This window comes from Eschrichtius robustus, chromosome 3 (assembly GCF_028021215.1).
Source record: "Eschrichtius robustus isolate mEscRob2 chromosome 3, mEscRob2.pri, whole genome shotgun sequence".
Lineage (NCBI taxonomy): Eukaryota > Metazoa > Chordata > Mammalia > Artiodactyla > Eschrichtiidae > Eschrichtius > Eschrichtius robustus.
In genome coordinates this window covers 148,177,872-148,201,789 of record NC_090826.1, presented here as the reverse complement: position 1 = coordinate 148,201,789, position 23,918 = coordinate 148,177,872, and the positions used below count along the sequence as shown (strand labels likewise).

Sequence of the window (23,918 nt, the reverse complement as noted above, 5' to 3'; positions counted from 1 at the left end):
GACCACCGGGGAATTCCCAGATTTATCCTTTTTGATGCATGTAGCAGGAGTTAATTTTTAAAAAAACTTTAGTATATGGCGTAAGGTAGGGATCCAAATTCATTCTCTTGCATGTGGATATCTAGTTTTTCCAGCACCACTTGTTGAAAAGACTATCTACTACCCCTCCCCACCCTCCTCCACCCTTCTCAGCCATTGAATGGTCTTGGGATCATTGTTGAAAATCACTTGACTATAAATGTATGGATGTATTTCTGAACTCTCAAATCCATGCCACTTGTCTATATGTTTACCCTTATGCCACGACCACACTCTTTTGATTACTGTAGCTTTGTAGTAAAATTTGAAATCGGGAAATTATTCCTTTTTTTTTTTTTTCAAGATTGTTTTGGCCATTCAGCATCCCTTGCATTTCCAAATGAATTTTAGGAACAGTTTCCATTTCCGAAAAAAGAAAACAAAAACCAAAAACCAAGCGGTCAGAATTTTAATGGGGATTACACTGAATCTGTAGATAAATTTGGGGAGTATTGCCATCTTAACAATATTCTAATCCGTGAACATGGGATGACGTTCTACTTATTTAGGTATGCTTTAATTTCTCTCTATGAGGTTTTTAGGGTTTTCAGTGTACAAGTCTTACATTTCCTTGTTTAAATATATTCTCAAATATTTTATTGTTTTTGATGGTATTGTAAATGGAATTATTTTCTTAATTTTATTTTCAGATTGTTTATTGCTAGTGTATAGAAATAAAATTGATTTTTCTGTGCTGATCTTATTTCCTGCAATTACAGTTTTATTGCAGCTGTGTGTGTTTAGAGTTTTCTGTATATGAGATCATGTCACCTGCAAAAAAAACAGTTTTACTCCTGCCTTTCTACTCTGGTTGCTTTTTATTTCTTGTCTCATTGTCTTGGCTAGAACTTCCAGTACAATGTTGAATAGATGTGGAAAGAGTGTACCTCTTTGTCTTGTTGCTGATCTTAGGGAGAAAACTTTCAGTCTTTCACCACTGAGTATGATGTTAGCTGTGATTTTTTCATCAGTACCATTTATCAGGTTGAGGAAATTCTATTTTATTCCTACTTTGTTTTGTGTTTATCACAAAAGGGTGTTGGATTTTGTCAAATGCTTTTTCTGTATCTATCTATTGAGATAATCATGTGTTTTCCCCCTTTATTTCATTAATATGGTGTATTACATTCATTTATTTTCATATGTTGAACCAACCTTGCATTTTTGGGATAAATCCCACTTAGTCATGTTATTTAATTCCTTTAATATACTGTGGGATTTGGTTTGCTAATATTTAGTTGAAGATGTTTCCATATATTCCTAAGAGATTTTGGACTGCAGTTTTCTTTTTTTGGTATGTCTTTGTCTGGCTTTGATACTCAGTTAATACTGGCTTCATAAAATGAGCCATTGTTTTCTCATCTATTTTTTTGGAAGAATTTGAGAAAGATTGTTGTTAATTTTTCTTTAAGTATTTGGTAGAATTCACCAGTGAAGCCATCTGATCCTGGGCTTTTTATTTGTTCAAGTTTTAAAATTACTGATTCAACATTTTTATTCATTATGTGTCTATTCACATTTTCTGTTGCTTCTTGAGCCAGTTTTGGTTGGACATTTTTTGTTTTGTTTTTTAGCTCTTTGAACATATTTAAAATAGTTTATTTACATTTGGGCTTCCTCATGGACTTGGTTTTTATTGATTTCTTTTTTCACTGTGTAGGGGCCATACTTTCTTATTTTTTAGGATACCTCATAATTTTTTATTGAAAATCGGACATTTTGAGTATCATAATGTGACAACTCTGAAAACCAGATTCTCTTCCCTCCTCAGAGTTCATTGTTACTGCTTGTAGTAGTTGTTGTTTAGTACATTTTCTGAACTGTTTTGTAAAGTCTATTAGTTGTTGTGTGTGGCCACTGAAGTCTCTGTTCTGTTAGCTTAGTGGTCAGCTAATGACTGGACAGAGATTTTCTTATATGCCTGGAGATAAAAAAAACTGATTTGGGACTTTCCTGGTGGTCCAGTGGTTAAGACTCCATGCTTCCACTGTGAGGGGCACAGGTTTGATCTCTGGTCAGGGAACTAAGATCCCAAGCACGGCCAAAAAAAAAAAAAAATTAAATTAAAAATATCATTTATTGTCCACCTGTTTTATCACTTACTGAGAGAGGAGTGTTAATGTCTTAACTACTATCATGGATTTGTCCTTTTCTTCTTTTAGTTCTACTGGTTTTTGCTTTATACATTTTTAAGTTCTTTGATTAGGCACATGCACATTTAAAATCATCATGCCTTCTTGATGAATTTGTCGACTGAAAGAAAAATGCACAACATAAAACTTGTGAGTTAAGTTTTATTCAGGACCTTACTGAGGACTATTGACTGGGAGAGAACCTCTAGGATACCTGTGAGGAACTGCTCCAAAGAGGTAACAGAGGAGCCAGGATATACATGAGTTTCTCTGGCTGGGAAAAACATGATGTCACGCATCAAAAGGTTACTGCTAATCACAAAGAATAAACATCTCAAGTTAATGATCTTAGTGTTTTTCTATGTATGGGAAGATGTAAGAATCTGGGGTTATTTGAAAAATTTCCTTAGATATGCATCTTAACTATCTAAGGGCCTGTATATCCAAAGCACTGCTGAATGTTTCCAGTTTTTCTCTATCCTGAATTCCCCTCAGGGTGCACTGTCAGTGGGCAACTGCAGTGGCAAATGGCTTGATTCTTGTAGAACTGGAATGGCAGGCAACATTTTTTTTTTCTTTACAAGCTGAACCCTTTATCATTAAGTTTTGTTCTTCCTTATACCTGGTAATGTGTCTTCTTCTAAAGTCTTCTGTGTAGTGCTTTCATGATATATCTTTTTCCATTCTTTTAGTTTTAACCAATGGCAGTTGCTGAATTAAACAAATTTGGAGAAAGTGGGAGAGGAAGTTGCTAAGGGTGATTCCTAGATTCCTGGCTAATGTAACTAAATGGAGAGTAAAGCCAGTCACTGAGACAGGAACAGGCTTTTGAGGGAAAAAAGCTCAGATTTTAATCTGTTTTTTTTTAGTGGTATTTGGATATATAGGTAAAGATGTGCAGAAAATGTGTCAAATCCTAGAAAATAGATACTCCTTGAGATATAGATTTGTAAGTCAATGGGAATAAAGAACAAAGGATCAAAGGCAAAATTCTGAGGAACAAGAACATTAAAGGTTCCCAGAAGGAGGAGAAATCAACAAAGGAGATTGAAAAGGAGTGAATGACTCAGAGTGTAAAAGAAAAAAGCAAGAGAATGCTGACTCCTATACTAAGGACATAGAAGAGTTTTGAAAAGGTGGAAATGATCAGAAACGTTCAAAGTCTGGAAATATTGGGTAAGATAAGGTCATTAGAAACTTTTTTCAAAGCAGTTTCACAGTAGCAGTGTAGTAGTGAAGTGAATATGGGAATGAATGTATGATATTCATGAATGTATGAATGTGTGATGAATACTCGACTATTGATGCAGATTACTTTGAAAACAACTTAAACAACTTTGACAAAGAGGGGAAGGAGAAAGAAAGAAGCAGGGGAAAAGACAACAAGAATGATGTCCTTTATTCTCTTCTCTGCCTGGCTAATTCCTATCTCTCTTTCAAGATTCAACCATAGTTTCCCCTGTATCAGAAAAACCTTAGCTAATCTTCCAATATTAATTAGATGTGCTCTGTAGCACTCCATATATACATCTGTTATACTATTTATAACAATATAGTTTAATTATTCTCTGTTTTTTCTTACTAGATGGTTCTTAAGAGCAGGGACTTTGTAACTCCAATGCCTAATTAGCATGATGTCTGGCATATAGTAGGTGGTGAATTCAGGTTTAATGAATGAATGATAGATAGATTTAGGCATACATGGGATGAGAAGAAGGAGCCAGTGATAAGGAATAGATTAAAGGTACAGAGAGCAGAGTTGGGATGTCATTGATGGAACAATGTCTTTAGGTCTGCCAATGAGGATGGATATCAGGGCACAGGAAAAGTGATTAGTCCTGAAAAACGAGGTAGGGATATGTCTATATCTCAGATTGGAATAGAAATGTGTCAAGATGGAGGGGTTTGTACTAAGAATTTTTTTCCCCCTGTAAAGATGGAGGGGCCAAAGGGTAGGGAGGCAAGACGAAGAGGAATAGAGAGTTGAGGAGAATGGGAAACGCTTGGAATGAATGTTATGGGGGAATGAGAAAATCTTGATCAAGGGAAGGTAGAATAACTGCCAAGCAGTGGATAGCAAGGAATTGAGATAGGAAACTATCTTCCTAGTAGCTTTCTGAGGTCAGGTGATTCCCACCCCCTCCCCCCCACCCCCCCAGCCAGACACAGATTCCAGCTTTTAGAATATGAGGGGATGAAGTTTAAAACTGATATAGGGTTGTGTCAATTAAAAAACACGCACAATGTGAGAATAATGAGTTTCAGCTTTATTCAGGGACCGCTTTGAGTACTATAGCTCAGGAGATAGCCTCTCAGATAGCTCTGAGAAACTGCTCCAAAGAGGTAAGGGAGGAGCCAGGTTATATATGATTTTTTTTTTTTTGCTGGGAAAAACATGAAGTCAAGCATCAAAAGATTACTGCTAATCACACAGAACAGCTATCTCAAGTTAATGATTTTAGTGCTTTTCTATGTATGGAAAGGTGCAAGAACCTGTGAAATTTTCCCTTGGATATGCATCTTAACTATCTAAGGGTTAGTATACCCAAAGCAGGGAATACGTTCTAATTTTCCCCAGCTTGAATTCCCCGCAGGGCGTACTGTCAGTGGGCTACTGCAGTGGGTCGCAACTTAATCCTTGTAAAACTCTAACAGGCAGGCTCTATTTTTTTTTTTTTTAACATTTGGGGGCTTGCTGTGGTGGTATAAAGACCTATGCACAGGTGGACGGGATTTGTCTTAGAAAGAAGGAAGAGTTATGTCAGGGAGAGAGTTCAGGTGTTGTGGGTATTTAAACCGATGGATCGTCAGTAGGGAAGGAAAGAAGATGCTAGGCTCGGGTATCCCTCCATCCCGTTACAGGCGGTTCTACTGCCTGATTCCAGCCCATTTACCAGGGTCAGGCCCTAATTAGGATCCGTATCTCAGGTGAAATCTCTTCTTCCCCAGGATTGGGGCCCCGGCCTGACCCGGAAGCTTTCCCGCCAACCCGGAAGCAGAGCCCTGCGGCGGAAGTGCCGCCGCAGAGCTACCGCCCCCTCGCCGCCTGGGAGCTTCTTAGAGAATCCGGGCCGCGGCGGTGTCGGGTTGCACTGATGATCCCCGGCAGGCGGCGGCGGCAGAGGCGGCGGGAGGATGACCTCTCCCCGAGAGCGGGGTGCCGACCTGGCCCGTTTCTACACTGTCACCGAGCCCCAGCGACACCCGAGGGGCTACACGGTGTATAAGGTCACCGCCCGGGTGAGTGCAGTTGTCTGGCTGGGGTAAGAGTCTGAATTGGGACGAGAGACGGGTGTGGACCCTGGTGTGGGGATGCCTGACACCGGGTCAGAGCCGAGGGTGGGACTGGCTGCGCCTAGTGCCCGGACAAGCGTCGGAGGTGAGGACTTAAGGAAGGATGGGGTGGGGACAGAGCGTGGGATGTCCCGGACAACGCTGGAAACGGTCGCGGTAGTGTCCCCATTCCAGGGTGGGGCAAACGTTGATCATTTTAAATTGATGATTCAGCCCCATCCCACTTGGACTTTCTCTTCTGAGGCTGAAATTTGCAGAAGTGGTTTTGCTTGCCTCCGAGGGATAACGCAGGTTAAAAAAAATGTTAAATTTATGTGCTATTTGATTTACGTAATAGAAGATATTTCTTCCCTTGACCTTTTATACAGCTTCAGGGTTGCACTGAGGAAGGTAAACTCTTGGGAAGTATGTCTGGTAGGGCCACCGTCGTAAGACCTATGTATCTGTCTATGTCTTTCTGCCTCTGAGTTTTTCATGGTTTTCAGTAGGAGACATGAGAAATTCTGCTGACGGTGTCTTGTGTGAGTTGTCTTGAGGGCACATTTAAAAGTTGTGAGGCTCCTTTACATCAACTAATTGATCCAGTTTTTAGTACCCACTTTGTTCATGTTTCATTGCTCTTGCCTTGAGTTTTAGAGACAGTTTGCATCTCCCTTCTTGGAAAATAATAGTAATAAAGTTAAATATGAATATTAAATATAAAATAAGAATATTAAAATTAAATGTCTATATACATGTATGTAGTATGAATGTATGTGTATATTGTTGTATATGTTGTACACATCACCCAATTTAATACTAATTTTAATAATGAGGAAACTAAGGTTCAAGAGAGTGTTGTGGCTTGTCCAAATTCACGTTGGAAGGTGGTAGCACAAAAGAGGTTTGAGATCAGTTCTGTTTAACTCCAAGTTGTATAAAATGTTAAGAATTAACTTTATCATTATCATTAATTGTTAAAAAAGAGAGGTATAGATAGTAGTAATGGTACAATATACATTTGGGGGATGTAGTAATCTTGGGTGATAGCTTAGGAAGTGGGCTTTCAGAAGAACCTTAAAGGTTAAATAGATTTAGATAAGCAGAGTTTGGGGCATGGGAATGGCACATGCCTTATGGAAAGGGTGCACAATTCAGACAAGTGTGAGAAGATGAGATGAGCAAATTTGTGTAAATATAATAAGACCAGGCCTGGTTATTGCAGAGGGCTGTACCAAGAATAGAGAGAAATTTGTTACTCCCTGTTTGCAAGTAAGGTTGTTATATAGGTGGAGTGTTAGTTTCAGGTTAAGAAAAATTTTTAAGATTAAGGGGGCTCTTGTTATACCACTCTTGAAACCTTTCTAGTCTTTGGGCCCTTCAAAAATCTAGACTTGGTTTCCTAACATAGTTTGTGGAATTAGAACAATCTTCAACATACGTAATGTTCCCCTCACAGCACCCTGTTTATCTCTTATTATAACACTTATCACAGTTATATTGTATTAATCTTTTTACATGTCTGTGTCTCTTAGTAGGTTTAGAGCAGGTCTCTATCATTGGTATTTGTTTCCTTTTATATCTCCTAAGGCAGTGGGGCACAGAATGCCTAAAAAAATATTGTTGAATGTTTTCCTCTCTATTTCTTCTCTAAACACACCCAATAAATGTTTAGTTTCAGGCACTACGTGCTCCTAGGGATACAAGGCTGAATAAAGTGTGGACCTTCCTTTCAAGGATACTCCTAGTAGAAAAGGATACTCCTGCTGGACTTAAAAGAAGTATAGTACAGGGTAGAAAGTGTTAAATGCCAGAAGAGACTACAGAAAAGAGCTATGGGATTTTAGAAGACAGAGAGATTGCTTCTGGCTCAAGGGATCAGGGAACATGTACCAATTAAGATAGGTGGTGAGAGATGGGAAGAATCTAGATGGGTGGGATAAATGGAGAGGGCTTCGTAGGTAGAAGGGTAGGTAGAAGGAATAGAGCCCATTAAGGCCTGAAGGTGTGAATGTGTGTGGAACTTGAATAGGAAGCACTGAGTATGATTATTACTTGTATTCTTACTTTACAAAAGGAAAGGTTAACCTAATTGAGATCTTAAATACCTTAAGCTGTGAACTAACTTACATGACAACATAAATTAGAAGGTAAAGTAGCACATTGCCTGTTTTAACCAAATCCATATAATATGCATGCTACATATTGCTTTGGTTGTTTAACTGAAAATTGCTTACACTGCCTTTTTTTCTCCTTGTAAATATTTACGTCATTTATTACTTATTGTACAGATTTTGTTTTTAATTTTAAGGATTGAGGGTTAATACTGATATATACTTAAAAAACAACCACTTAGTATTATAAAATAAGTAAAATATTTGTTATTTTTTGAGACTTAAGGAGAAAAACAGCTTAACTCAGGAGAATTAATCAGGTAAGTAGTGCTCCCCTGAGAGAACTTCATGAGATAAAAATGTCTTCTTTATGTTTCCTATTACTGACTGACTTCTAGCTTTAAGGAACAATCTCTATATTCTTGATCCTTGCAGGGTTCTTTATGTAGGAGTAGAATTAGAGTCATGCGGAGTACCATTGCTAAATTTTGAGTAGCATAAGAGCTGTTTCATGTTCTTAAATCTCCTTTATCCTTTTTTTTTTTTTTTTTCTCAATTCTCTGGAACCTGTCAGGCTTAGATAACCTTATGGCCAGTTACAAACTTGCTAATGGATTTCCTAGTTAAACTCTGTGTTGCTTATTAATTTTCAACTAGAATAAGTACTTCTGTTCAGGATTGGAAAATTCTCTTGTAGAATTCCATTGATTCTTTAGTTAAAGGAGACACAGATATGAAAGAACCATTAGCAGTGTTTTTGGTTGTTTCATCATGCTAAGTTTACAAAATTCTCATAATGTAATATAGATTTCTCAACAATATTAAGTGAATGTTAATTCTTGCCTGTATCATGGAAAGAAAAAGGTACGCTTTTATTTTTAAAAGACGGTTTGCCTTATGACTTTATGTTGTTTATATTGAGACATAATTTATATACAGTGAAATTCACCAATTTTAAGTGTATAGTTTGTTTAGTTTTGACAAATGTCTATAATTGTGTAACCACCACCACAGACATCACTGCAGGAGTTCCCTCATGCTCCTTTGCAGTCAGTCCCCTCTCCCCACCCCTTGTCCCTAGGCAACCACTAGGCAGTTTTCTGTCATTGTAGATTAGGCTGTATTTTCTAGAATTTTATATAAAAGGAATCATATACAGTGCTTTTTTTTGGGGGGGGGGATCCAACTTCTTTAACTCAGTATGATTATTTGAGATTCATCTATGTTGTGTATTTTTTTTTAATAAATTTATTTTTTATGTATTTACTTTTGGCTGCGTTGGGTCTTCGTTGCTGTGGGCTTTCTCTAGTTGTGGCGAGCGGAGGCTGCTCTTCGTTGGCGGTGCACAGGCTTCTCATTGCGGTGGCTTCTCTTGTTGTGGAGCACGGGCTGTAGGCGCGGGCCTCAGTAGATGTGGCTCGCGGACTCTAGAGCGCAGGCTCAGTAGTGGCACATGGGCTTAGTTGCTCCGTGGCATGTGGGATCTTCCCGGACCAGGGCTCGAACCTGTGTCCCCTGCCTTGGCAGGCGGATTCTTAATCACTCCGGCATCAGGGAAGTCCCGTATGTTGTGTATTTTTATTCTCTTTTATTGCTGACCAGTATTCCCTTGTATGGTTATACTACAATTAATCTATCCACCTGTTGATGGACATTTGGGTTGTGTCCAGTTTTTGGCTGTTAATACAGCTATTATGAACATTTATATACAAGTCTCTGTACAAATGTGGGCTTTTATTTCTCTTAATAGCACACAGCTTTGTTTACTATACCTTTATACTAAGTTGAAATCTGGTAGTCTTAGTCCTCTTTCTTTTTCTTTCTCAAAATTGTTTTGACTATTCTAGATTGTTTGCATTTTCATAAAAAGTTTGGAATCAGCTTGTCAAGTTCTACAAACATGCCTACGCAGATTTTGATTGGGATTACATTGAGAATGTAGATCAATTTCAGAAAAATTGATATCTTTAAACAATATTGAATCTTCTGATCCATGAACGCACATCTTCCATGTATTTAGCTCTTTAATTTGAACCATATTTTCTAGTTTTCAGTGTGCAGGTCTTGCACATACTTAAAGTAATTTGGGTTTGTTTTCAAACTGTGAGAATACATGTCTTTATTTTACATAGCTAATGTTTACTGAGTATAAATAGCAGACACTTCTGTGGTGCTTTCTATGAGTCAAGCTCTATTCTAAGCACTTTATATAAATTAGCACATTTTTCATAGCAGCCCGATGAGCAGCTGCAATTATTATTCTCACTTTATTGTGAGAAAATTGAAGCACAGAGAGGTTAAATAACTTGCCTAGGGTCACACAACTAGCAAATTGTGGAGTCTAGATTTGAACCCTGGTAGACTGGGTTTTTAATCCCAGTGCTGTGCTGAATACCTAAACATATTTCGTTAGAGGCTGTGGCTGTACTGTAGCTTGGCAAAAGTGATAGATGCAAGTATACTACAGTGATTAGGATGATGTGAACAAAGGGGAGCAAGGAATGAATAGAAGTACTCAGCTTGACTCGAATCTGAAAGCTGCCATTTCCAAAGCTTCATATTCAAGCACTATTTGTATTGCTTAGAGGGAACCTGCTTTCAATTCCTGAGCACATTCTTGTATGGCCTGCTTGTGCTTGGGAAGATAATTATTTGTAGTTTTCTAAGTATGCTGGCACCCTGCATTCTTCCATACCTCTCTGTTAGATGCTGTTTCCTCTGTCTGGAATGCTCTTTCCTTTTGTCTTGGCAGTCCCTGCTCATCTCAAGTGTTAGCTCCTGCCCTGTGTTCTACAGGAAGCCTTTCTTTTTCTTTTTTTTTTTTGAATTTTATTTCCTTTATTTGTAATTTCTATTTGGGCCTCCCCATCACCACCACCTCCCCCACACATATAAATCTGCCCTTATAGTATGATCATCACCATTAATTATACAGTTGTACAAAACCAGAATCAGGAATTTAAAAGTTTCCTTTTTTTTTTTCCCCCACAACTCACACACACACACTGTATTTTATTTTTACAAGAGATAAATAAACTGACACCAAGCATTGTAAATGGATGACCACAACAAAATCAGCAATGATTGCAATTACCAAACACGAAACACACTCATACTATGTCATAATATTGACATTCAGTCCAGTAATCCTCCACTGTAACAGCTCCTTTGCAGTGAAAATTGATTTGTATATTTTTTACCTCTGAGTCCTTGTGGGATTTTTTTTGTTTTTTTTATTCAAACAGAAAGTCACAAAAACTATAATCATTCTCATCAGTTCACTCAGTCCCATGTAATTAATTTTTTTTTTCCTCTTGATCTTTTGTTAGCACTTTCATGAATTCATCAGTTTTCCATTAGAGTTCTGAAAATGCTTATTCATTCAGTTCAGCAGTATAGTCAGTTACCAGAAACCTGTATTTGTCGGAGTCTTTTCCATGAATTCCTTGAAGATGAAACCCTTTTATAGGAACATTTTTGCGAAAGCATCAGAGTACACCCAGAACTGTCTGTAAATGACAAAAGACTTAAAAATGACCACAGTTAAAGATTTGATGAAAGTTCATAATAATGCAATTGACAAGGAAATTTAGTTATTTCTGAGATATACATTTTAAAGTAATAACTAGAATTATGACTTATAACATTAAACCAGAACATATAAGATTTTTAGAAATTTCATGTAATGTCTGAAACATTTATATTAACATATTTCCATACAAATAACCCAAAGAAAGTTTAGTATTAGTTTTTTTGTTTGTTTGTTTGTTTATACTGCAGGTTCTTATTAGTCATCAATTTTATACACATCAGTGTATACATGTCAATCCCAATCGCCCAATTCAGCGTACCACCATCCCCACCCCACCGCGGTTCTCCCCCCTTGGTGTCCATACGTTTGTTTTCTACATCTGTGTCTCAACTTCTGCCCTGTGAACCGGTTCATCTGTACCATTTTTCTAGGTTCCACATACATGCGTTCATATACAATATTTGTTTTTCTCTTTCTGACTTCACTCTTTATAACAGTCTCTAGATCCATCCACGTCTCAACAAATGACTCAATTTCATTCCTTTTTATGGCTGAGTAATATTCCATTGTATATATGTACCACAACTTCTTTATCCATTCGTCTGTCGATGGGCATTTAGGTTGCTTCCATGACCTGGCTATTGTAAACAGCGCTGCAATGAACATTGGGGTGCATGTGTCTTTTTGAATTATGGTTTTCTCTGGGTATATGCCCAGTAGTGGGATTGCTGGGTCATATGGTAATTTTATTTTTAGTTTTTAAAGGAACCTCCATACTGTTCTCCATAGTGGCTGTATCAATTTACATTCCCACCAACAGTGCAAGAGGGTTCCCTTTTCTCCACACCCTCTCCAGCATTTGTTGTTTGTAGATTTTCTGATGATGCCCATTCTAACTGGTGTGAGGTGATACCTCATTGTAGTTTTGATTTGCATTTCTCTAATAATTAGTGATGTTGAGCAGCTTTTCATGTGCTTCTTGGCCATCTGTATGTCTTCTATGGAGAAATGTCTATTTAGGTCTTCTGCCCATTTTTGGATTGGGTTGTTTGTTTCTTTAATATTGAGCTGCATGAGCTGTTTATATATTTTGGAGATTAATCCTTTGTCCGTTGATTCGTTTGGAAATATTTTCTCCCATTCTGAGGGTTGTCTTTTCGTCTTGTTTATGGTTTCCTTTGCTGTGCAAAAGGTTTGAAGTTTCATTAGGTCCCACTTGTTTATTTTTGTTTTTATTTCCATTACTCTAGGAGGTGGATCAAAAAAGATCTTGCTGTGATTTATGTCAAAGAGTGTTCTTCCTATGTTTTCCTCCAAGAGTTTTATAGTGTCTGGTCTAACATTTAGGTCTCGAGTCCATTTTGAGTTTATTTTTGTGTATGGTGTTAGGAAGTGTTCTAATTTCATTCTTTTACATGTAGCTGTCCAGTTTTCCCAGCACCACTTATTGAAGAGACTGTCTTTTCTCCATTGTATATCTTTGCCTCCTTTGTAATAGATTAGTTGACTGTAGGTGCATGGGTTTATCTCTGGGCTTTCTATCTTGTTCAGTTGATCTGTGTTTCTGTTTTTGTGCCAGTACCATATTGTCTTGATTACTGTAGCTTTGTAGTATAGTCTGAAGTCAGGGAGTCTGATTCCTCCAGCTCCGTTTTTTTCCCTCAAGACTGCTTTGGCTATTCGGGATCTTTTGTGTCTCCATACAAATTTTAAGATGATTTGTTCTAGTTCTGTAAAAAATGTCATTGGTAATTTGATAGGGATTGCATTGAATCTGTAGAGTGCTTTGGGTAGTATAGTCATTTTCACAATATTGATTCTTCCAATCCAAGAACATGGTATATCTCTCCATCTGTTGGTATCATCTTTAATTTCTTTCATCAGTGTCTTATAGTTTTCTGCATACAGGTCTTTTGTCTCCCTAGGTAGGTTTATTCCTAGGTATTTTATTCATTTTGTTGCAGTGGTAAATGGGAGTGTTTCCATAATTTCTCTTTCAGATTTTTCATCATTAGTGTATAGGAATGCAAGAGATTTCTGTGCATTAATTTTGTATCCTGCAACTTTACCAAATTCATTGATTAGCTCTAGTAGTTTCCCGGTGGCATTTTTAGGGTTCTCTATGTATAGTATCATGTCATCTGCAAACAGTGACAGTTTGACTTCTTCTTTTCCAATTTGTATTCCTTTTATTTCTTTTTCATCTCTGATTGCCGTGGCTAGGACTTCCAAAACTTTGTTGAATAACAGTGGTGAGAGTGGACATCCTTGTCTCATTCCTGATCTTAGAGGAAATGCTTTCAGTTTTTCACCATTGAGAATGATGTTTGCTGTGGGTTTGTCATATATGGCCTTTATTATGTTGAGGTAGGTTCCCTCTAAGCCCACTTTCTGGAGAGTTTTTATCAGAAATGGGTGTTGAATTTTGTCAAAAGCTTTTTCTGCATCTATTGAGATGGTCATATGGCTTTTATTCTTCAATTTGTTAATATGGTGTATCACATTGATTGATTTGCATATATTGAAGAATCCTTGCATCCTTGGGATAAATCCCACTTGATCATGCTGTATGATCTTTTTACTGTGTTGTTGGATTCTGTTTGCTAGTATTTTGTTGAGGATTTTTGTATCTATATTCATCAGTGATATTGTTCTGTAATTTTCTTTTTTTGTAGTATCTTTGTCTGGTTTTGGTATCAGGGTGATGGTGGCCTCATAGAATGAGTTTGGGACTGTTCCTTCCTCTGCAATTTTTTGGAAGAGTTTGAGAAGGATGGGTGTTAGCTCTTCTCTAAATGTTTGATAGAATTCACCTGTGAAGCCCTCTGGTCCTGGACTTTTGTTTGTTGGAAGATTTTTAATCACAGTTTCTATTTCATTCCTTGTGATTGGTCTGTTCATATTTTCTGTTTCTTCCTGGTTCAGTCTTGGAAGATTATACCTTTCTAAGAATTTGTCCATTTCTTCCAGGTTGTCCATTTTATTGGCATAGAGTTGCTTGTAATAGTCTCTTAGGATACTTTGTATTCCTGCGGTGTCTGCTGTAACTTCTCCTTTTTCATTTCTGATTTTATTGATTTGAGTCCTTTCTCTCTTTTTCTTGATGAGTCTGGCTAATGGTTTATCAATTTTGTTTATCTTCTCAAAGAACCAGCTTTTAGTTTTATTGATCTTTGCTATTGTTTTCTTTGTTTCTATTTCATTTATTTCTGCTCTGATCTTTATGATTTCTTTCTTTCTGCTAACTTTGGGTTTTGTTTGTTCTTGTTTCTCTAATTCCTTTAGGTGTATGATTAGATTGTTTACTTGAGGTTTTTCTTGTTTCTTGAGGTAGGCTTGTATACTTAAAAACTTCCCTCTTAGAACTGCTTTTGCTGCATCCCATAGGTTTTGGATCATCGTGTTTTCATTGTCATTTGTCTCTAGGTATTTTTTGATTTCCTCTTTGATTTCTTCAGTGATCTCTTTGTTATTTAGTAATGTATTGTTTAGCTTACATGTGTTTGTGTTTTTTATGTTTTTTTCCCTGTAATTCATTTCTAATCTCATAGCATTGTGGTCAGAAAAGATGCTTGATATGATTTCAGTTTTCTTAAATTTACTGTGGCTTGATTTTTGACCCATGATATGATCTATCCTGGAGAATGTTCCATGCGCACTTGAGAAGAAAGTGTAACCTGCTGTTTTTGGGTGGAATGTCCTATAAATATCAAATCTATCTGGTCTATTGTGTCTTTTAAAACTTGTGTTTCCGTATGTATTTTCTGTTTGGATGATCTGTCCATTGGTGTAAGTGAGGTGTTAAAGTCCCCCACTATTATTGTGTTACTGTCGACTTCCTCTTTCATAGCTGTTAGCAGTTGCCTTATGTATTGAGGTGCTCCTATGTTGGGTGCATATACATTTATAATTGTTATATCTTCTTGGATTGATCCCTTGATCATTTCGTAGTGTCCTTCCTTGTCTCTTGTAACATTCTTTATTTTAAAGTGTATTTTATCTGATATGAGTATAGCTACTCCAGCTTTCTTTTGATTTCCATTTGCATGGAATATCTTTTTCCACCCCCTAACTTTCAGTCTGTATGTGTCCCTAGGTCCGAAGTGGGTCTCTTGTAGATAACATGTATATGGGTCTTGTTTTTGTATCCATTCAGCAAGCCTGTGTCTTTTGGTTGGAGCATTTAATCCATTCACATTTAAGGTAATTACCGATATGTATGTTCCTATGACCATTTTCTTAATTGTTTTGGGTTTGTTTTTGTAGGTCCTTTTCTTCTCTTGTGTTTCTCACTTAGAGAAGTTCCTGTAGCATTTGTCGTAGAGCTGGTTTGGTGGTGCTGAATTCTCTTAGCTTTTCCTTGTCTGTAAAGCTTTTGATTTCTCTATTGAATCTGAATGAGATCCTTGCTGGGTAGAGTAATCTTGGTTGTAGGTTCTTCCCTTTCATCACTTTATCATGCCACTCTCTTCTGGCTTGTAGAGTTTCTGTTGAGAAATCAGCTGTTAACCTCATGGGAGTTCCCTTGTATGTTATTTGTCGTTTTTCACTTGCTGCTTTCAATAATTTTTCTTTGTCTTTAATTTTTGCCACTTTGATTACTATGTGTCTCAGCGTGTTTCTCCTCGGTTTATCCTGTATGGGACCCTCTGCGCTTGCTGTACTTGGGTGGCTATTTCCTTTCCCATGTTAGGGAAGTTTTTGACTATAATCTCTTCAGATATTTTCTCGGGCCCTTTCTCTCTCTCTCCTCCTTCTGGGATCCCTATAATGTGAATGTTGTTGCGTTTAATGTTGTCCCAGAGGTCTCTTAGGCTGTCTTCATTTCTTTTCATTCTTTTTTCTTTATTCTTTTCCTCAGCAGTGAATTCCACCATTCTGTCTTCCAGGTCACTTATCCGTTCTTCTGCCTCAGTTATACTGCTATTGATTCCTTCCAGTGTATTTTTCATTTCAGTTATTGTATTGTTCATCTCTGTTTGTTTGTTCTTTAATTCTTCTAGGTCTTTGTTAAACATTTGTTGCATCGTCTCTATCTTTGCCTCCATTCTTTTTCCAAGGTCCTGGATCATCTTCACTATCATTCTGAATTCTTTTTCTGGAAGATTGCCTATCTCCATTTAATTTAGTTGTTTTTCTGGGGTTTTATCTTGTTCCTTCATCTGGTACATAGCCCTCTGCCTTTTCATCTTGTCTATCTTTCTGTGAATGTGGCTTTTGTTCCACAGGCTGCAGGATTGTAGTTCTTCTTGCTTCTGTTGTCTGCCCTCTGGTGGATGAGGCTCTCTATGAGGCATGTGGAAGTTTCCTCTATTTTTAGATCTTTAAGGAACCTCTATATTGTTCTCCACAGTGGCTGTATCAATTTACATTCCCACCAACAGTGTAAGAGCGTTCCCTTTTCTCTGTACCCTCTCCAGCATTTGTTATTTGTAGACTTTTTAATGATGGCCATTCTGACTGGTGTGAGGTGGTACCTCATTATAGTTTTGATTTGCATTTCTCTGATAATTAGTGATGTTGAGCATCTTTTCACGTGCCCAGTGGCCATCTGTATGTCTTCTTTGGAGAAATGTCTATTAAGGTCTTTTTGCCCATTTTTCGATTGGGTTGTTTGTTCTTTTTGTTGTTGAGTTTTATGAGCTGTTTGTATATTTTGGAGATTAAGCCCTTGTCTGTCGCATCATTTGCAAATATTTTCTCCCATTCTGTAGGTTGTCTTTTCATTTATTTTTCATGGTTTCCTTTGCTGTGCAAAAGCTTGTAAGTTTGATTAGGTCCCATTTGTTTATTTTTGTTTTTATTTTTATTGCCTTGGGAGACTGACCTAAGAAAACATGGGTACAATTTATGTCAGAGAATGTTTTGTCTGTGCTCTCTTCTAGGAGTTTTATGGTGTCAGATTTAAATCTTTAAGCCATTTTGAGTTTATTTTTTGCATGGTGTGAGGTTTATTTTGGTTTATTTTATTTTTGGTTTATTTTGGTTTATTTTGTGCATGTTCTGACTTCATTGATTTACATGCAGCTGGTCAACTTTCCCAGCACCACTTGCTGAAGAGAGTGTCTTTTTCCCATTTTATATTCTTGCCTCCTTTGTCGAAGATTAATTGGCCAGAGGTGTGTGGGTTTATTTCTGGGCTCTCTATTCTGTTCCATTGATCCATATGTCTGTTTTTGTACCAGTACCACACTATTTTGATTACTCTAGCTTTGTAGTATTGTCTGAAGTCTGGAAGAGTTATGCCTCCTGCTTTGTGCATTTTTTTCCTCAGGATTGCTTTGGCAATTCTGGGTCTTTTATGGTTCCATATAAATTTTTGGATTATTTGTTCTAGTTCTGTGAAAAATGTCTTGAGTATTTGATAGGGATCACATTAAATCTGTAGATTGCTTTGGGTAGCATTGCCATTTTAACAGTATTAATTCTTCCAATCCAAGAGCATCGGATATCTTTCCATTTCTTTGAATCCTCTTTAATTTCCTTTATTAATGTTTTACAGTTCTCAAGTATAAGTCTTTCACCTCCTTGGTCAGGTTTATTCGTAGGTGTGGAAAGTCACATCTTTGAGAAATGAAAAGAGTGGGCATGTCTCTTTTTTTTCGTTGTGTTTGATTATTTGTATCTTGACAGTTAGTTTTTTTTTTTTAATATGTTACTTTTGTTAATATTTTATCCTCTTAGATCTGCTATTACCGTAAACTAGCAGCTGAATAGTAATAGTGAAGTGGCCATCAGAAGACTTGATTATAATAAATTGCTCAGAAAAGTAGCTTTTTAAAATTTATATTTAACTGATTTCCATTTGTTTCTAAAGGGACTTATTTTGTGATCATTTTTGGTAGGAAATACAATAGCTAGATTTGAATAAATTTTATAGTTTTATTTTCCAGTAGCTACTCTTAATCTTATGAAGAAGACAATTCTTTTGTGTATGTCTGAGTTAAGTGGTTGATTTCAAATCATTCTTATGAATTATGATGATAATAATTAGATAAAAGAGTGCTTTTCACTTGACTTTTAAGGAAACTAGGTAAAACTTATTCAGAAGTATATAAAGTAAGTTAGCACTGGAAAGGATTTAGAGGACCTAATGACAGCATGCTTTGTTGTTTATTATGGGCCTTAGCTAGGCCAAGCCACAACATTGATTTTTTTTTTTTTTTTTTTTTAAAGATGGGCAAGAGGGCTCATTTTAAGGTTGCTTTTCTTTGGTTTATCGCTGAACTGGCAAGAAAGCAGTTTATAGCTAGTGCCAGAGCTGGTATTCAGACTCTCTTCTTTGATCCTTCTGATCTGCCGAAGTGCTTCTTCAATGTCTATTTTTTGGTTTACTTGCATTTCTTTGTGAAAGACAAATGGGTTTACCTAACAGGCATTAGGACTATTACTTGGAATTTTAATCTCTAGGAGGGTAGATCTGTTATGTCCTGGAAAGAGCACTTTGTTTGGAATCACAGAGTTGTGAGATCCATTCCTGTCTGTTACTGATTAATGTGATTAGTATTAGTATGCTAATATATGCTCTTGGTCCTTGGTTATCTCATTCTACCAGGCAAGATTGTCTTGTTGATTGAATGAAATAAAGTATTTAATTTCTTAGCACAGTGAGAGAGAGTTAACCTTCACTGTGAGCCCTTGTTTGTTTTCCTAAATTCAGAACTTGTCGTTGGCATTAACCGAGGCAGATGGACTACAAACGTTGCAGTAACATTTCCCAACTGTGTTTCAAATTTTAGTAGGTGTTGCACTAAATAAATCAAATAATAATAAATAAACAACCTATGATAAAAATAAAAAGTTGAGTGGATAAATGACCTTGGGGAATACTATATATTTTCCTTTTGGAGATTTACTAGGCATAATAATGTGTTACAGGCCTTGAGAAATTCTGCTGTAAAAAAAAAAATTTTTTTTTAAAACAAAGGTAAACTGAGTTGACCATTAAGCCTCTTTGAGAGCACTGATTATTAAAGAATATCCGTATTCCGTGGCAGCATGGCTTGTGAAGCACAGCTTTAGCATAATAATTTTCAGGATGACTTGGTGATATAATTCTCTATAGCAAAAGGCTCTTCAAGATATGTATAGTACTTACTGAGCCAGTGGTAGCTAATGCTTGCAATGGAAATTTATGAACTTTAAATGAAAACAATCACTGCTTTAAATTCTAACTTTTGTGAAATTATAGGCTGAATTCTATGACAAAATATTGAAATTCTCCCAGAAAAAAATTACTAAATGCTAGCAATCTATATCAGGGTGAAATTACAGTATTTTTGTTTTGAAATTGATATTACTTGTTGAGATAATTGCTAATATAGTTTTAAGAGTTATAGAAATCTGGGTCTGAGGACTCAGTTTTGTTCATTTTCAGTATGATCATATTTTTCTTTAGATTCTGATTTGATATTCTTATTTTTTGTCAGTTTGGCAGTCCCGCTGAAGAGAATTATTTAGTTAGAGTTACTACTAAAGGATATTTGGGCTTAACTCATGTTATCCTAATACATTTGTGTTTTTGGTTTTCATTTCAGAGGACACATTGTTAACTCATTTAAGTGAGATTACACACATGGGAATACTGAACCCTTATAGTGGGATACCAAGTGGTTGAACTTGGTAATGTATTTGGCAAGTGATTATATTTTTATAATGTGATGTAGGAATCAGACCCAGTGTTTTCACCACTGTGCTTCAGTACCTAGCAGCAGAGTAGGCACTGATATTTGTTGAATGAGTAAGAGAAAGAATAAATAAAACCTAATAGTGAAGGGTGTTCTGCAAGTAAGTAAAGTTAGTTATTGCTAAAAATACTGCAGACGAACGGACAGATGCAGTAGAGTACCACAGAAAGAGCACTGAACCAGGAGTCAGACTCTCCGAGTTCTCATTCCAATCTGAAGGTGAATAGCCATGCGACCTTGCACAAGTTTCTGGATCTCTTCCTTGTTGGGTAAAATGGGGACTCATAATAAGCACTTCTGCCTAATTCATAGGTTGCTGAGAGAGTAACATGAAACACTGATATATCAATAAAATGCTTTGCAAATGTAAATGTACAAAGTCAAGGTCCCCCCCCCCCCACCACATGCCTAGCACAGTGCCTTGAACAGTATTAGCACGGATATGGACTTTCTCTCTTAATACTAAAAAGGAGGCTAAGAAGCAGAGTTAGGACTGATTCTTGGAGTGATTACAGAGTGTTGAGGGTAGAAGGAGGAAGAAGAACCTACAGGAGAGAAGCAAAAAAACCAAAGAGGAAAGAGGAGAATCAGGCCCTCTACTTTCCAGACATGATTTTCACTAAGCTTTGTTTATGCTGTTTGGGAAATGGATAATTAATGCTCAGGAAATAGCTTTTGACTTAGTTTTCTGAACTCTACCTAAGTAAATTTTCCCCCCTTCATATGAGAAGTATGTGAGGGTGAAGAGAAGTTCCTTTTGGGAGCTTAAAATTAAAGACCTTTGGGACTTCCCTGGTGGTCCAGTGGTTAAGAATCCCCCTTCCAGTGCAGGGGATGTGGGTTCGATCCCTGGTCGGGGAACTAAGATCCCACATGCCGCGGGGCAACTAAGCCCGCATGCTGCAACTACTGAGCATGCGAGCCACGACTAGATAGCGCATGTGCCGCAATTACAGAGCCCACGTGCTCTGGAGCCCATGCGCCACACTGCTGAGCCGGCTTGCCACAACTAGAGAAAAGCCCCCGCGCTGCAATGAAGAGCCTGCATGCCACAGTGAAAGATCCCGTATGTTGCAACAAAGATCCCATGTGCTGCAACTAAGACCCAACACAGCCAAAAATAAAGTAAATAAGTAAATAAGTATTAAAAAAAAAAGACCTTCACTTAGGTAGTTTGAGTACTTAGGCTTTGATTTTCTGTAATAACCATGAGTAACTTACTATGAAAACATTGGAAGTCTTAAGTCACTAAACTGTTCATGTTTGCTTCTGGGATGCCACTGTGGTCTGGACAAGGAGAATTCAGCAAGCATTCAGTATCATGGGAAGCGTCTAGGATGAAGCACTTCTTACTCTGTTGCTTAGCACGCTACAGTCTTGCGCACCACCAGACTGTGAGCTCTGGGAGGTGTGAAGGTGGGGACTTTCTTTTGCTCTCCATTGTAGCCCCAGCACACAGCAGAAGTATGTGAGCCAGTAAGAGTGTGGATGAGGAATCATAATCAGATTGGTTATTTCTGATGAAATGGTTTTAAAATTGTGGATATCGTTAGGGGATTACTAATGTATTTTTGCTTATTGCAGTACACATATATTTGATTTCTGGAATGGCTTACCTGAGGAAAATCTAAAATGTGATACTTCTGATACATACACCAAACCAGGAAATAATTTCTTTTGTCACAAAAAGATCATTTGCATGTGTAAAAAAAGATTATTTAAAATAGCAAGGTACTTTAGTGTGTTTATAAAATGATTGAGTTGTAAATTCAGGAAATTAGTAAATTTTCAGAAAGGTACATCTTAGAATGTAAGGAACACCTGAATAAATCTTATTGCCAGTGATCATATGTTGATTATTTTTGGTGGGTGGATATTAGTGGATTGATTATCTCTAACTTTCTTCTCGTTACCACATTTTACAAAAATATAAGAAAAAATTATAGGAGGCAAAATTAAATCATTTAGTTATGTGAAACACCATACTTTTGGAAAGGTGTGTGTGTTTCCAGAAACTTTTGGAAAGTTTTTTCGGGGAGGGTTGGAATTTGAAAGTAATAGCTAAAATCCAGTATTTGAATAATATATGGTTGTTAGTTACCTTTCTAACCTCTTACTCTAAATCTCTGTTGTTTAATATGGTAGCCATTAGCCATATGTGGCTACTTTTATTTAAATGTAATTTAAATGAAATAAAATTAAAAATTAAGTTCTTCAGTTGCAGTAGCCATATTTCAGGTGGTCAGGAGCCACACAGAAGCATGTGGCCAGAGGCTACTGTGCTGAACAGTGTAGATAGGGAACATTTCCTTCCATCACCAGACAAAGTACTATTGGACAGCACTGTTGTAAATTAATGAAAATTGTTAAGAGATTTCACCAAATTTTATATCCTGAAAATTGGAGAATAGAGTGGAAAGAAATTGAAAACCTTTCTGTTGGCATTCTTTTTTTAATTTAATTTATTTATTTATAAATTTATTTATTTATTTTTGGCTGTGTTGGGTCTTCATTGCTGCGCACAGGGTTTCTCTAGTTGCAGCGAGCGGGGGCTACTCTTTGTTGCAGTGCATGGGCTTCTCATTGCGGTGGCTTCTCTTGTTGTGGAGCATGGGCTCTAGGCATGTGGGCTTCAGTAGTTGTGGCATGCAGGCTCAGTAGTTGCAGCTCACGGGCTCTAGAGTGCAGGCTCAGTAGTTGTGGCGCACGGGCTTAGTTGTTCCATGGCATGTGGGATCTTCCCGGACCAGAGTTCGAACCCGTGTCCCCTGCATTGGCAGGCAGATTCTTAACCGCTCTGCCACCAGGGAGGTCCCTCTGTTGGCATTCTTGTGTTAAATTATCTAGTAAGAGAGAGAGGGAGATGACTTTTTAATTATGGAGTTCTTGCTCTGTTCTTATTTGATGTCAATTACAGCCAGGCCAGGCAGGGAGTATTATCCCCATTTTATAGAGGAGATCAAACCTAGGGAGTATTATCCTCATTTTACAGAGGAGATCAAACCTGTAAGTGGAGCAACTATAATTTGAACCCAGGTTTGTCTGACTTTAAATAGTATACTTTTTGTTTTTGTTTTGGACCTCAGGAGTAGTGCTGTTGATCGTAATCTCCCAGTTCATTGTCACCAGTCATCAAGGACTTTTCTTCCTCTCATCCACAGGCAACCATTTTAATATGTTTGATGTATCTTTTTGTTTGTTTCTGCAAAATACATGTTATAGCATCAAATTCATGATTTTTACATTTGCATAGAGGGTACTATGTATCTAATGTGAGATTTTCCCACTCTGCAATGCTGTTTGATGATTTAAGCACCCAGCCTTCTTCTTTTTTGTAAAGTTTGTGAGGAATTCTTTGTAAATGGTGTTAGACTTTTTGGCTTTTGTCATTAGAGAAGTCTGAAAGAATCCACCGCCTCACCCCCCCACCCCCCTTGCTCAGGGAATATTGATAGGATTATTTGTCCCCGAATGATGTATATAATTTTTAAAATTTAATCCTTGAATATTTACTGAATATTTACCACAAGTCAATTACTGGCCAGGGGAGTATAGCAGTGAACAAAACAGACAAAAGTCCTTGCCCACACACAGGTTACAAAATAGATAACAAGTAAAATACATGGCATAATATTTTGAAAACCATAAATCAGGGGAAAAGGATAGAGAATGCCAGGTGTGAGTAGAGCTGTATTTTAAATAGGAAGGACAGAAAAGTCCTCGCTGAGAAATTGACATTTGGGTAAAGATTTGAAAGAGATGAAGGAACAACCCATGAAAATACTGAGGGGAAAAGCATTTCAGGCAAAGGGAACAGTGAGCATGGTAGCCTTCAGGTAGGGGTGGGGATACACTTGATAAATTTGACCTCCTGGGAAAGAGATCTGTGTGGTTGGAAAGATGGGGTGGGGGTCCAAGAGGTAATGGGGACAGGTCCTGGGGCCTTGCAGGATAGTAAGGGATGATGCCAGGTGCCAATCACACCTTAAAGGCCCATATGCAGTCAGTCTTATGAATTTAAATTTGAATTTAACTGTAAAATGCAGCTCGCAAGCGACCCTAAATCTCCTTCCATTTCAGCTTGTCCAGCGTTCCTTCTCTT

General features: G+C 37.3%; 1 protein-coding gene across 2 annotated transcripts in view; it reads left to right on the top strand.

The window, feature by feature from the left end:
- Positions 1–5,231: 5,231 nt before the first annotated feature.
- RPS6KC1 (ribosomal protein S6 kinase C1) overlaps positions 5,232–23,918 on the top strand; it is a 201,017-nt gene continuing 182,330 nt past the window's right edge. For both annotated transcript variants that reach the window (XM_068541440.1, XM_068541439.1), the window contains exon 1: positions 5,232–5,450. In XM_068541440.1, the coding sequence (XP_068397541.1) occupies positions 5,346–5,450 (105 nt within the window). In that variant the 5' untranslated portion in view covers positions 5,232–5,345. The remainder of the gene's footprint in view (positions 5,451–23,918) is intronic.